The 15,523-nt window shown below is 43.3% G+C and overlaps 1 protein-coding gene across 3 annotated transcripts in view; it reads left to right on the forward strand.

Moving 5' to 3' along the window:
• Positions 1-12,006: 12,006 nt before the first annotated feature.
• LOC121732898 overlaps positions 12,007-15,523 on the forward strand; it is a 31,321-nt gene continuing 27,804 nt past the window's right edge. For all 3 annotated transcript variants that reach the window (XM_042123039.1, XM_042122959.1, XM_042123118.1), the window contains exons 1-6: positions 12,007-12,210; positions 12,602-12,740; positions 13,376-13,520; positions 13,736-13,899; positions 14,789-14,870; positions 15,132-15,264. In XM_042123039.1, coding sequence (XP_041978973.1) covers positions 12,101-12,210; positions 12,602-12,740; positions 13,376-13,520; positions 13,736-13,899; positions 14,789-14,870; positions 15,132-15,264 — 773 coding nt within the window. In that variant the 5' untranslated portion in view covers positions 12,007-12,100. The remainder of the gene's footprint in view (positions 12,211-12,601; positions 12,741-13,375; positions 13,521-13,735; positions 13,900-14,788; positions 14,871-15,131; positions 15,265-15,523) is intronic.

A 15,523-nucleotide genomic window follows, 5' to 3' on the forward strand; every position in this document is an offset into this window, starting at 1 on the left:
ATTTTTCAATAAAGAATTTATTTATAATATATTATTTGTAGACAAAAAACGTGTCGACATAGCGGATTGTCGTCTCAAAATCGTGTGTCGTGCGGTGCCGTGTGAAAACGGTACATAGAAATGTATGGCGCCCGGAGTCGTCACCGCATTTTGTCGTGTCGTGTCGTATCTCGTGTGAAAACCCTCTTAGCCCGTCATCGCGTGGCCATTTTGTGCTTATTTTCATACAAGTAGTGCGCGTTTATTTTCTTGAATATTAAATTTCTATTTGCCGATTATTTCGAAGCACATTATGATACAGGAAAGAAAGTCAATTAGTTCATGATATCGATTAACTATAGTTCAAGTGATGAGAATCCGTAAACCCACGTAAAAAGCTATGCAATTTTTATAGCCAAATTCTTAAATTACATTTTTAGTACTAATGCCTTAAGTATATAGCACGAATAAGGGATTAAAAAATTATAAATTATCTTTTTAGCTTACAAAAATACTGATTGAAAAGCCCAAAAAACGTTGTTCAAAACTTACGTATTTAATGTTAAATCCAAGTGTTTGAGGCATTCTTTGGCCATTCTTATGGTTTATTATTTAGCGGAACCACAAAACTCAACAATATCTAGCATTAAATGTTCAATAAAAACCTTTAATAACACTTTTATTACATGAAATATGCAGACCGACTACTTTGTTATGTCCTAGTAAGTAGGACATAACATTACACGCTTTTGACGCTTATACACCGATATAAGGCTCTCTCCAGTATATTGTACCTCAATGTCACTGACTACATAAGGGTTGTGTTTCTAAAAAATATCAATGCACTGTCAAGTGTGACATAAATGAAAATGTAAGCGATCATTGGCCTAAGCAATTAGGGGGGTATTACATTATCATTTATATATGATCATTTCTATGATCATATATAGGATCCAATATATATGATCATTTGATCATATCTGTATATTACATTATCATATTTCATTGATCCAATTTACGTCATATGTGGTTTCAATAGCCAATGGAAAGCGCTAACGCTGACAGGTATTGACGTCAGGGTTACTAGATCTCAGAGAATTCGATTTGTCAAAGACATCGTCATTTTTAATATGGCTTGTTTTTTGTTATTTCAGCAAGTATATAATTAGAAAAATAATTACATTACATTATTTAAAACATATTAACGAACAAGAAATTAAAAACTCTTTTTTATATTAAATAACTGGCAACACCAATTTCTATGACCGTATTGGATCCAATCTCTCAGCAAATGTCAAAAATCTTTGATCAAGGAAGAAATGAATCATATGTCAATATTACATTATCCAATTTATCATTGACTCAATGATCTCGGATCCAATATATATGATAATCTAATATCCCCCTTAGGCCAGTATACTGGTAACAGTTTAGGAACACGCTGACATTTAATAATGAGGGATTTTCATTTATATTTTTTAATTTTATTTTTAAGAAATAAATTATCGACATCGAAAAAGATAAGTGTGCAATACTTATCTTTTTCGATGTCGATAATCAGTATTTGTTGTAGGTATAAATTTTTCGATTTATGGTGCCGGCGCACAGTGTGATAAAAACCTCGATTTTGTTTCACCGCGTTTTTCTTTCAAAATACTATAGTTGATAGCTATATAAACATTAGAGTAAAACTCCGAGATCGATATTCTTTGTAGTTATTTTTTTAAAGAGTGTCAAAGTTGGCGTTTTTCCGGGTCAAAAATTTGCATAAAAATTAATTAAAAAAAAAACGAATCAAGAAACATTATTTTTGTTTAATATACCAATTGAACAAGCACTTAATACTTTACTTTGCTTTGCTCCAAATTTGGTTAACCTACTGTGATCAAGTAGGGAGATATTTATTTATATAATAATTTTAGTTTTTCATTTTTAATAACGTACAGTCTGTCAAGAAAGTGAAGAAATTAAAAAGTGGCAACATCGTAGTGTCATCCCTTTCAAATCAATCTAACAAAAAAGGGATGACAGTACGATGTTGCCACTTTTTAATTTCTTCACTTTCTTGACAGACTGTAAAAAGTAATAACAATCGAAAATTAAAAATCTAAACTCGAATGAAAGATGATATAGTGCGTTTCATCAAATAGTTCCTTTGCCGTCATGTTGGCACTAATGCAAATTAGTGTTGCCTCATTATATTTACTGTGCTACCTTAAATTAGGGGAGATCTAATAATATTATGTTATCACAAAATACTTTTAATAATTCCCTAATTTTATATAATTCTAACTTTCGCCCGCGGCTTATCCTGCGTTGACGTCTATTCCTCGGGGACCGTTCTTTTTCCCGGGATGAAAGGTACCCTATGTCTTTCTCCATACCCCAGACAAAGTGTACGTATGAAAGTTTCATGATGATCCGCTTAGTACTTTATGCGTAACAAACTTAAGGCGTAACAAACAAACAAAGTCACTTTCGCATTTACTAGCTAAAAGCCGAGCTTTGTGAGGGCTCGTGTCGTCACACCTTGACTAACTGGTGATTACTATGTTAAAGCACAAATCAATAGGCGTGATAGTTTTTCCGTAAAGTGTACCACAAAATGTACCTGGTTGTGGGATATACTAGGGCTCGCTTCGCTCGCCCTGATAATAATAATAATATAAGTACTATCTTTTACCCGCGACTTCGTTCGCATGACGCATATATGTAGTTTTCGTCACTGGAGTGCGTTTTTTCAAATAGTTCCTTTGCCATCATTTTGGCATTCCTGTCTGTTGATAACGTAAACAACTAAACACGGTAGACACGATCTGCGAGTTTTCATAAGTTTTACTGCATTTCAGGGTGATTAAACTAATGCTGGTAACCCTATTTCACTAAGCTGAAATGGCGGCAATCCGAGTTATTCACATTTATTGGGCCTCCGTTACGTTTTTCACGTTCACAAAACACTTTCACTCTTAACACCATCATTCTTTCATCACTCTTTAATGTTTTTGGCATGGTTTTCTCACAAAATCACACTAAAACATATGAATACTCGCAGAGCATGTCTGCCGTGTTTACGTTATTGACAGACAGTAATGCCAACATGACGGCAAAGGGAACTATTCGATGAAACGCACTCTACCACCCATAAACCTATAATGCTATATTATAAGTCTATGCTACCACCTCTTATAGAAAGAAGTTTGGGCAAGCATCACCGCGATGTAGGAGACGCACGGCGCCATCTATTATGAATTTTTGGAACTAACTTAATTTGAACAAATAGGCTACTTGACCTATATTCAATTTCATTGAACAAATACATATTTCTAGTAGAACTTGGCCTAGGAAACCGTATTTCACCCTTATCATCAAATAAAAGCTTATGATTGATAAATAAAGTCGATTTGAAAATATGATTTTATGAAAATAGGATATGTACTGACGAAAACGCTTTTGCGGTACTTGGATGTGACGTCATTCTATTTGTAATTTAATATCTTTTATTTATCGCGCTCGTTATAATATGTAAGTTTATTTGTATATAAATAATAAAAATAAGCCTAGAAAGATTTGTAAAATATATTTTCTTGAATAATTCAAATAAAACATCAGTTTAATAAATTATCTCCATTTATTGTAGACGGGAAATGAAATGGCCAAAACTTTTCTCCAAAAGTTTTCAACATTACAAATGATTTCTAATTTCTTATTTAATTCTTTTATAATTTTTGGGCACTTTTAGACGCGTACATTTAGCATATAAAAAAAAATGTTCTATAAAGAGAGCTTAAAATACAAAACGTATGACGTCACACTATGGCGGACAGTGTTTTCGGCGCCATTTATAAGGCATATTTTTCAATTAACATTTTTATGGGTTTCTACTGTGTAAAGTATTAAAATATTAGTTTTTTTTGTAATAATGAATGATTATGAAGCGATTAGCATGAAGAAAAAAATGAGGTCAAGTAGCCTATTTACGCATTTTCACCCCCTTACAACCCTTTTTTCCAGTAAAAATGTAGCCTATGTCCTTTCTCAGGCTTTAGACTATCTGTATACAAAATTTCATTACAATCGGTTCGGTAGTTTTGGCGTGAAAGCGAGACAGACAGACAGACAGAGATACTTTCGCATCTATAATATTAGTATAGATTTACCGACTACCGTACCGTCATGACGGTTGTGGTAAAACAGACGTGTGTCCGATACTTACAGCTTACAACTTTTGTATTATGACGCGACGTCACGGCGCGCGGCGCCCTACTACTAAACTGATACAGTCAAAATAAATAATCACCTTTAATGATAATAGCTGTGGCTACTCAATGCACCTTACTTTGCTTTCTACTGCGCAGCGTGCACTGCAGCAAGCCGCGGCCGCCCGTATATTATTTTTATATTCTATGGGCGCGCGGTGGCCGGCGCACACTTTGAGAACAACTGGTTTAGTGTGTAAGTGCGTTGCACACGAGACACGACAAAATGCGGTGACGACTCCGGGCGCGGTACAAACGGTACATTTCTATGTACCGTTTTCAATCCGTTGTGTCGTCACGTTTTTTGTTTACAGATAAATTCTTTATTGAAAAATTGTTAAATAAATAATTAATCATAATTATTTATTTAACAATTTCAATTATAAATCAAAGTTTGAGCAAACTTTGCACAAATAGGAAAATGCCAGCAATTAATTTGCACAAATAGGCAAATGTCAGTGCCACACTTGGTGAATTTGCGTATTTGATCACATGTCTGGCGCCCGCATAACAGCCTGCCAAACTGCATAGCGGTTTTCTGGCGAGCATTACGCCGCCATATTACATTTACATCATACCTTTTTTTTTTTTTTTTTTTTTTTTTTTTTTTTTTTTTTTTTTTTTTTTTTTTTTTTTATAACAGTGGGAAATGCGTTACGCATTCCCGACGGCCCGGGGGAAAAGGCCGCCGGGATATGTGGGACTCCCCAGGTGCTGTGGTAAGGAAGAGCACCCAGGTTTACCCACTAAAACCCACCGGTGCCTCCTCCTCCGCTTGTTGCTGGGCCGCCGGACCCGCCAGGGGCGAAACTGCAGCGGCCCAGTTAGCGGCGTTTGCTTCACAGCAACATCCGCCGTGCGACTGCCTGTCTACGACTGCTGCCGCTATCTTCGGGAGAGCAGTCCGAGGCACCGGACGCTCTTCAACCGGTCGAGCTCGTGCAATGGGCGGCGGATTCCCCAATCCGTCGCCCGAGCCCATTTAAGGCGGGAGTTGGCGCTCGTATTGAGCGCGCCTACGCCCTCCTCGCCTTCTTCTCATGGGGTCGGCGTCCTCTTGGGCCTCCCGAACCCTCTCGGCAGCCTCCTTCTGCAATAAAACAGATTCGCAGAAGGTGGAGACCGCTTCCCAAGCTTCTCTCGACCGGACCATGGATGACAGTATGGCCGGGAGAGTGAGGTCAAGTCCAAGTACGGCGCAGAGCTCCACGCGCTGCTCGACCCAGGCTGGGCAATCCACGAGCGTATGCTGCGCCGTATCATCGTCTGTGTCCGGGCAGTGGTGGCAACGGGGCGTTGGCTCCCTCCCAGCCGTATGGTGCAGGTAATGACCGAAGCAGCCATGCCCGGTCAGCATCTGCACCATACGGTAGGTAAGGGCGCCCCAGGGACGTGCCATCCACTGTTGAAGTATGGGCCGGATTGCTGCGACCACTTGACGGCCGGCAGTCGGCGACGCCATTTGGTCCTGCCAGGTGCGCATTAATATAACGCGTGCCTGTCGGCGCCATCGGGTTGCCAGATCTGGTGGCACCCGTTCCCCTCGTTCCTTGTATTCGGCTGTACGAAAATATACCTCCGAAAGTACACGAGCCTCCAGGTCCCACGGGGGGGACCCTGCCAGTGCCAGGGCCGCTTCGCCAGCTACCGTGCGATAGCCGCGAATTATTCGCAGCGCCATAGCACGTTGCGGCCTTCTTAAGAGCGCTCTATTTTGGGCGCTTAAACGCTCTGCCCACACCGGGGCTCCATACAGGGCCATTGACTGGAGGACACCTGTGTAGAGCCTCCTGCATAAGGACCCCGGACCTCCCATATTGGGCAGCAGACGTCCCAGGGCCATTGCCGTCTTCTTAAGTCTTGGTGCCAATCGGCGGAAATGTTCGGTAAATGTCCACCTTGAGTCAAGGACGAGGCCCAGGTATTTCATCACCGATCCGATTGGCACATCGATTTCTCCGATTCGGAGGGACGCGTTCTGAGGTGGGCGCTTACGGGGTCCATAAAAGAAAATGGCCTCCGTTTTCTCGACTGCGACTCGCAGCCCTTGCGCCTCAATACGCGCTACCATCTGGGCCGCGCCCACTCTCGCCAGACGTATTGCCTCCTCGAAAGATTCTCCGCAGGCCAGCATGTAAGTATCGTCTGCATAACAGACGAGGCGTAACCCGCGGAGAAGTGCCGCCCGTAGAACGCGGTCATACCCGATGTTCCACAGGAGTGGGCCAAGAACTGACCCCTGCGGAACCCCGCACCACGTGACGATCCTTATGACCCGTCCGCTGCGTCCGACGACTACTATGGTTCTTCGTCTCAGGTATCCTGCTACGGTACGGCGCAGATAAAGAGGCAGCCTATGGTAACGAAGACCATCCTCAATTGCCTCAAATGGCAAGGTGTTAAAAGCATTGGCGATGTCAAATGATACCGCCAATACCACTGCGCCGTTCGCCGTTCGTTCCTCGCAGAACTCCTTGACCTCCATGATCGCGTCTATGGTCGAGCGTTGTGCGCGGAAGCCGAATTGTGCTGCGGATAAATTCGGGCCTTCCTGCTCAAGGTGTTTAATTATCCTAGACGCGATCACTCTCTCGAGGAGCTTTCCAGCCTCGTCTAGCAACACTATCGGCCTATATGAAAATGAAATAAAGATTATTATTATTATTATTATTATTAAAATACGTAATGATAGCTAATTTATTGACCTTCATTTCCTTTTTAAAAAATTCTAATTTAGAAGTATAGTTTACGAGAAAAAAAATAAATTTGAACGCAATAATTTTCCTACAAATATTGTGCTATAAGCCGAGGGTGAATCCGCCGGGCGACCGTCCTTTCTGAGGAGGACTAGCTTTCCCTCTTTCCAGGGTTGAGGAAACTCCGACTGGGTGAGGCACGCGCTGAACAGTTCTCGCAGCCTCTCTTTTAGTGGTCCCAAAGCCTTCACCCAAACCCGTCCGGGAATTCCGTCCGGGCCGGGCGCTGTCTTCTTACCTCTCAGCCTTAGGATTGCCGCATCCAGCTCACTCTCTGAGACAGGCGGGATTTCTCCTAGCGGCGCCGTCTCGTTATTAGGCGGTGAATCCGCCCCCGTAACAGTCGGGAAAAGCGCGGACACGATTGTTGGGAGTTGCTCGGGAGGTAGCGTCTCCAAAGCTGGCGGGCCGCGGACGATCTTATTGCGCACTATTCTATATGGGCGACCCCATGGGTCCCGATCAAGTTCCGCCAGCATTTCCTCTCGTGCCGCCTCCTTTGCCTGCTTTATAGCCAGATGGAGGGCACTCTTGGCTGCACTGTACTCAGATCTGAGTCGCCTCTCCAATGACTCATTGCGCGTCCTTCTACGCCTTTGTCTCTGGTAAGGTCGGCGTGCCCTTATGCACTGGTGCCTGAGCTCCGCAATCGTGTCCGTCCACCAATAGACCTGCTTTCTTGCAGGAGGACCACGAACGCGGGGCATGGCAGCATCGCATATCCGGGTCATAGCCTCTCGGAACCAGAGTGCCTCCGCGTTTACATTAGCAGGAAGCGTTGGTCTTGGCGTCCAGGCCTCCACCTCAATAGCCTCGCTCAGCGCTTCCGGGTCCAATTTGGTCAGTGACCATCGTGGGAATTCTGATGCACTTTCTAGTGATCTTGGAACCGTCCGGGTATGGTTTGGGGAGGAGACACAGAATCGAATATATAAGTGGTCCGACAATGTCTCGACTTCCTCCTCCACCCTCCAGTTCTGGACCAGTCGTCCGACCGCGGGGCTAGCGAAGGAAAGATCAACGATGGAGCTCCCCTGCGGTCGAACGCATGTTGGCGCAGCCCCGCGGTTTAAAAGCGACAGGCCGGCCTGAACGCTCCATTCCAGCACGGCATCTCCCCGAGCGTTGGTCACAGGAGAGCCCCATGCCTGGTTCTTGGCATTGAAGTCACCGGCGACCAGAGCAGGTCTCGGAGCCGCTCTTAAGACTGCCGCCAGCAACTCATCCAGAAATGCCTCAAATTCGGCCAGCGTTTTGTTCGGAGAGAAGTATACTCCGAAGATCGTATACTCCCCCCGATCCGCCGCCACGAATCCTCGGCCTCTCTCCCGCACCACGAGCGGGGGGCCGGTGTCACTGCAGTATATAGCGACGGATTCCGTCAAGTCCCCAACCCAGGTGTTGCGGGCCGGGACCAGATAGGGTTCCGCTACTATGGCGATATCTATTTGCCACTGCACCAACGCTTGAAAAAACAGATCTTGGGCGCCAATGCAGTGATTCAAATTCACCTGGAGCACTTCTTTGGGTCTACTATCCATTATGAATGACTATGTCTTCGCCATGTCGGTCTTGTGGCCGACCCGCCGTAGGGGGATTTTGTCTGATTCTGTTGCGCCCCTTCTTCGGGGGAGCGCACCCCTTTCCTCCTATTGTGTGGTTGGCATTTCGCCCAGCTGCAGCACAAACTGCGCAGTGGGGTTTAGCCGTGCAGGACGACGATTTGTGCCCGTCCTGTCCACATCGGAAGCATAAGCCACTCCTGTCCACTTCCGAGGTGCATTGCCGCCCGGTGTGACCGATTTCCAGGCAGCGGAAGCACTTCATGGCCTTCGATTCCATAGCCTGCACTCGTGCTGAGCTCCAACCTACGAGTAAGCGACCCGCAGCCACCAAGGTGTTGGCGGCAGCCACGGGGCACCTAACCCACATAGTACCCGTTCCTCCAGGACCCTGTCGGACGTCGCCCCCCTTGATATGTTCCAGGGAGCAACCCGTCTTCGTTCCAACCGCTGCCAAAACAGTCTCACGAGTGACCGAGTCGTCAAGGCCGGATACGCGGATATCCGTGCACTTGACAGGCCTGGCCACCCGGGCAACGCCAGCAAGAACGAGCCTCATCTTATCGGCGAGACGATCCGCCGTTTCGCTGGTCGCACTGGGTGGGAGTTCCATAATTTGAGCCCCCGTAGCCGCCCGCCTAACACGAACGCCCTCCGTCAATCCCAGCTCCGCCAAGTTAATCTCTTGCCGGGCCTTCATGATGACGTCACTATAGGTGGCACCCCGCTCGACCGCATCATGCTGCAGTGTAATAACAACTGCAGCCGTAGCGGGAGCTGTGGGCCTCCGTCGTCTCGTCCGCTTTTTTGGTTTTGGCTTTTGGGAGATTTTTTCAGTCTCTTTTGGCCGTGCCCTTGTCGCATCCGAGTATGTGGGGTTCGTGTTTGTCACATTCGGTAGCGCTTTCTTCTTCCCCTTCCTTCGTACCACAGTGTTCCATCCCTCAGAGGGGCCAGGAACTGCAGCCACTGGAGGAGCCGGCTGTTGATCTGCCGGTTTCTCCTTTCCTGCTCTTTTCTTCTTCTTAGCTTTCTTTTCAGATGCTGGTGCAGATGTCGCCGCCGGAGTAGAAGCCACCGTCCTAGAAGGCCCTGCCTGAGGGATGGCGGGCCAGTCCTTTGTCGGGTGAGTATCCTTTTCCTTGCTTTTGCCGTCTGCTGCCAGTGGAGGACGTAGCCTCTTGGCTGGAAGCAGCCGGTCCTGCATGCCCTCAATGCGTGCATTGATCATGTTCGAGGTTCGCTCCATTATCGAGCGAGAGAGTTCCTCGAACATGACCCGCAGATTGGCGACCGTTATTACGGAGTCGTCATGTTGTACCGGGTCCTCCGCATTTGCTGGAGGAGGTGGTCTTAATGGCGCCTTCTGGGCCCGACTCACCTCTTCTCGCAATCTCGTTAATTCCTCTTTGAGGAGAATGTTCTCGGCCTCGAGTCTCAGTGTGTCCTCTTTGAAAGAGGCAAGGCCGCTGACCGACTCCTCGATCTTGGCCTCACCTTCCCTCAAGGCCTTTGTGAATGTGCCCTTTAGATTGCCGCTTTTGGCGCGGACCATCTTGATCAGCTCAAGGCCCTGCTCCCCAATGGTCTTGAGCTTGGTGGCCGCCGGGAGTCTGTCAATCGCCGCTCGTTCCGCCTGGGAAATAGCCTCCTTTTCCGCCCGTCGCTGCGCATGCTGCAAGGCTGCAGCGACCTCTTTTTCCGCTTGAAGTTGTAGGTCCTCACACTCCAGCTCTAAATAGTGCTTCCTCATGGCAGCCACGCCTACGTAATCCCCTGTGGTAGGGGGACGTCCACGTCCTCTTTTGGCGGTCTTCTTGCGCCGGTTGTCCGACCGGATGGACCGCTCAGACCCACCTTCATCCGAGCCGGATAACGAGAGCGAGAGCCTTCGTTTTCCAGCCGTGTTTCTCCCTGCTCGATCGCGTGATGAAGCGCGAGAGCTGTCTGCGGTTCTCATGGTGTTAAGAGAACCATCCGAATCGTCTATCCTTTCCAAACGTACTGTCGGAGTCCGTGTGATAAGCCTAAGTAAGTCGTCGTTTTCCGTATTCCTGTCCGTTGCCGGTGCGGTAAGGAGCACCGGCCCCGGACCATCGCGCGTCATCGCGCCTTCCTCCCCACTCCTCGCCGCAGCAGCGGCCATCTCCCCACACGCAGTGTCGGCACCCCCCGTATACGTGGGCCAGACTCCTGGTGGTGAACCAGGAGTGCGGGATTCTCCAACAGAGTTGGTACCCGCCCGGGGACTTATTTTTACATTGCGCTTCTCCATATTAAATCATTAAGGCTGATTCCGGCCTGACCAATTAGGGGTGGTTCTGCCCCAGTGCCCTTGCGACGTAGACACCCACTCGTCACGCAACCCACAGCCGGGCACCAGAACCCTGGTTTGGGGACCCACAGGTCCATCCATCACGCAAGCACTCACCGATATATGCACACAAACACACACTGATGTATAGAAGGAATAAATATAATGAAATTAGAGGAGAAAAGACGTTGAAGAGATAGATCATATATAAAATATAAGAAGCAAGACAAGATAACTAATAAAAAGAGGGAAAGATTGGAAAAGACCGGCGATCAGCCACCCTGAGTACCTCACTCCGTGTAAAGGGCGGAGTGGCGCACCCAGGGGCCCAGGGACACCAACGCGGAGGAACCGGTATCACCCCCACATTTACATCATACCTAGTATTTTATTATGGTAATAATTAACATTTAACATGGACGTAGCGAGGTTCTGGCAGGTTTTTAATACTATAACTACATAAATAATATTATATTATGACTACGTTTTATAATAAGCTTAACTATCAGCTTAGGACCCCAACAATAGATGACATAGTCTTAAGAAGTAATGGCTGGTTTACACGTATAAATTGTTTATCGAGGTAGCAGCTAAATTTTAACTTAATTTTAATTGCATGTAAACACAAGACACAAACATTTAGCAGCAAGTAGCAAGTTTAAATTTAGTTAAGTAAGTATAAAGTCATTTAAGTTAAAATCTTGTTGACTACTTATCTACTTAATACTTGTAAACCAGCCTTAAGTGAATACGGTGTCGTCGCAGAAATCGTCGCTGTCGTGTGAAAACGTTCAAACGACATACTGTTTGACGTCTGTCGTGCAATTTATATTTGTCTATAGCCGGCGCCAGACATGGGCTTCAAAGTTTGAGCAAACTTTGCACAAATAGGAAAATGCCAGCAATTAATTTGCACAAATAGGCAAATGTCAGTGCCACACTTGGCGAATTTGCGTATTTGATCCATGGAATTAATATGACGTAGTACATATTAATTCCATGATTTGATCACATGTCTGGCGCCCGCCGAAGAATCGTGTCGTGTTGTGTCTCGTGTGTAAACGCCGTCAGCCATTTCTAAAAGTTAAAAAGAATTTACGTCAAAATGATTACGAAAGAAGGAGAAGATAATTTCAAAATTCGAATCACGAAGTTCGTTTACCGTACTGTTGTTTTGTAAGTTTTGTCCATTTTTTCCAGAATTAATTTATTATTAATATCTGGCCAACAACAATGAGTTCTGAGAAGTTAAGTAGTGAAGAAGTTCCGAAGAAATTTACAGAATGGCTTTTAAAAATGGGATGCCCTGCAGATAAAGTACCTAGCTTAGAGAAAGTTACACAGTAAGTTACTCTTTGCTATTCATGTCTGTGCTGGTTTACAACGATTACAGGCGTCAGTATTAACACAACAAGTCCAGTATCCTACCCAGAATGAAAGTATTGCCACAAGTCTTTAAATATTTATGCCATGTACCGGTTTTAATCTACCCACCTCATTCATCAATAATAAATACTGTATAGAGTATTTATTATTGACGAATACACAACAAAGTATATCATCACAATGTTGTGAACTTGTCTTAGTATATTATACTTAGACAAGTTCACAACATTGTGATGATATACTTTGTGTGCACTTTCAGGCTTGTTTATTGTATTTAGATTATAATGAATTATTTTTTAACTAAGTACATTTACACATACATTACCCAACTTATGATACTCATTCCAGGATGTGTAGAGGTCAGTATTACATGGTATGGAGAAGCCTCATTGAACATGTTCATCCCAAAGACACTATACAACAGAAACGGCTCAATGTATTCTGTGATGATATCAAAACATGCCAACAAAAGAAAGCTTATGGAAATGTAAGTAAAGACCGTTAATGTTTTTGTCCATGATAGGTCACATTGTAGTGTAGGTGTGAATAAAACTTACACCAGTTGGTTTCAATTTCAGACTTAATTTGGTCACTTGCTAGAAATATTTAAATGCCATCATGATAATAGGGTGTAAATGTAAAACGATTGATTTTGTGAACCAAGTAATATTTTACATTAATATAAGGGTCGCCACTAGCTTAAAAACTTAGTTTGGAGAAAAATGTATGAACAGCACTCAACATAGCATGTTTTAAGATGCATTTTCATTGTTAGCTATAGTCTGATGTTTATGTATCAAAACAGCTTTTAGCTCTGTATACCTCACATTATGAATTTAATTTTTCACTATCTAAGGGTCAATTTATAACAGCGCAGAATGGAAGCAAAGCGAAGCGAATTCCCAAAAACTGAAGAAAACAAGAACAGAAAATTCAATCTTAACTGCAGAACGTAACAAAGCGAATTCGCGCGGATACGCGCGCCTTTTCAAATTCTCAGAAGTAATAAAGTGTGTTAACGCTTTGGAGTTAAGGTTGAATTTGTTATGTTCAGTTTGAATAATTCGCTTCGACTCTGCGCTAGTATAAATGGACCCTAATTAACATTTTTTTTATATCCAGCATAATGTGAATGTGGTAGTACCAGAACAGCTTGAGATATGGAATCAACAAGTGGAGCTGGAGAAAAAAGTTGGTGATGCTGAAAATAGAGTACAGGAGTGTCAGAAGTCTGTGAAAGAGCTCACTGAAAAGGCGTCAGTAAAATGTGAGTGGCCCAAACCTTGTTTGTAAAAAATATTTACTTCAGTAATCATAGTTGATAATTTCATGGTTCCTTTCTCAAATTAAAAAAAAAATCCAAATTGAAAAAAAGATGGAGCTTTTTTTCAATTTGGATTTTTTTTTTAATCTGAAAAAGGAACCATGAAATTATCAACTTTACAAATTACTCATCTATTGTGTCTCTTATATTTTGTGCAGTAATCCAACATAACACATCAAGACGCAACATTGATGATGTGCAGCGTCGTATTTGGCTTCTCAGGAAAGTTGGTGATGGTCTAATCAAGAAGAAAAAAGATCTAGAAGAAGTGAAGAAAATGTCCAAATCAATGTGTCTAGACAACCCTATTGGTGATATACAGGCAAGTACAACACAAAATTATTGGTGGTGTGTGTGTTTGTGCTACTCACATGTATCACTTCTGGCCCACAACATTTATAAGTAGACATCGGATTATATGCATTTGCATACTTGCATATGCAAATGCATATAATGGGGCATTTTATGCAATAGTGCATATTTTGGCATTTCTTTGTTGATAGTGCATATTTCAGCCCTATTATGCCCTCGTAGTCTTCAAACTAGCTATCATAATACACACCAAGGCCACGAAATAGAGGTATAGATAGATCAAATATGTGGGCCATCCTTGTTTAAAGCACTCTTCTGCAATACACCCGATTGGTACAATATCTTCCTAGAAACAAAATGTTTCTTTGTCGTTATTAAAATTTAATAAAATGGGAAATGAACGTCCATGGGCATTGGGCATTAAGATCGTAATCGGAAAGAAGAAAAAAATCCTGGATTTAATGGAATTATGATAAAAATTGGCGCATTTATTATGGGCAACACCGAAAAACTTTTCCAAAAATAATACATTTTTATAATAAGTGACTTTTGATCGTGCATATTTTGTATATATTTCGGCAATTTTTCGTTCAAAGTGCCGACTTTGATCGTGCATATAATCCGATGTCTATTTATAAGTGATACAAATTACAATATGTGAATAGAAGAACTACTTTACACATAAAAACTGTTAAAATAGGAATATCTATTATTTTTTATTTCAAACCAAAGTAGAATTTTCAACTCAGTATGTTGAATGAAAACAATTAAAACGATTTAAATTAAAATTACACTTTACATAATTATTCTGTTCTTTAGTACCACCTCAGCTTCAGAAATATGATACCTATGTCCATCTGCTAGATAATAAATAAAACTAAGATATTTATTTTTTTCAGAACCATTTGGAGGAATGTCTTACTTTGGTAAATAAAGGATTGAATTCGTCCTCAGAGGAACCATTACAAGATCGGATTACCAGTATGTACCATTATTAAAATTGATTCATAGGCAGACAGGTAACGTACACAATTTAGTTGGGCTATGTCAAGCCCACAAATCGCAACTAAGATTGACTTGACAAAATCTGACTAAATAGTTTGGCAATCTGCCTATGAAAAATTATTCAATAATGATACAGAACTGTATCATCAAATATGAACAAATACAAACAATGAACAATAAGTGACATCCGCTTCATATTGATACTTAAAAGTATCATCAAATTTTTTTTTAATGCAGGAACGGAGTTGCAGTTGAATCAGTTGTCACCATGTGGTGGCAGTCTATGGCCACTATTGCTTGAGAAGCGAGTGGCCGCCGCAGCGCAGCTTAAGGCAGCAAACGACAGTTATGTTGCAGAGACCTCACACAGGTACTTTCACGAACCTAAGCCCTAGGAACTTGAGTTAAACTGTATGATAATCTTAGTAGATAATAACGGATATAATAAACGAATTTTGTAGCAACTGAGTTGCGTGCGTCGCAACTCTGTTGCGCCAAATTCGTTTATCACTTGGGAACCACACATTTTTTCGAGATAAAAAGTGTCCCATGTCCTTTCTCAGGACTCAAAGTATCTCCATACAAGAGGTGAAGAGGTAACAGACAGACAGACAGACACACTTTTGCAT

This window comes from Aricia agestis, chromosome 1 (assembly GCF_905147365.1).
Source record: "Aricia agestis chromosome 1, ilAriAges1.1, whole genome shotgun sequence".
In the NCBI taxonomy this organism is placed as follows: domain Eukaryota; kingdom Metazoa; phylum Arthropoda; class Insecta; order Lepidoptera; family Lycaenidae; genus Aricia; species Aricia agestis.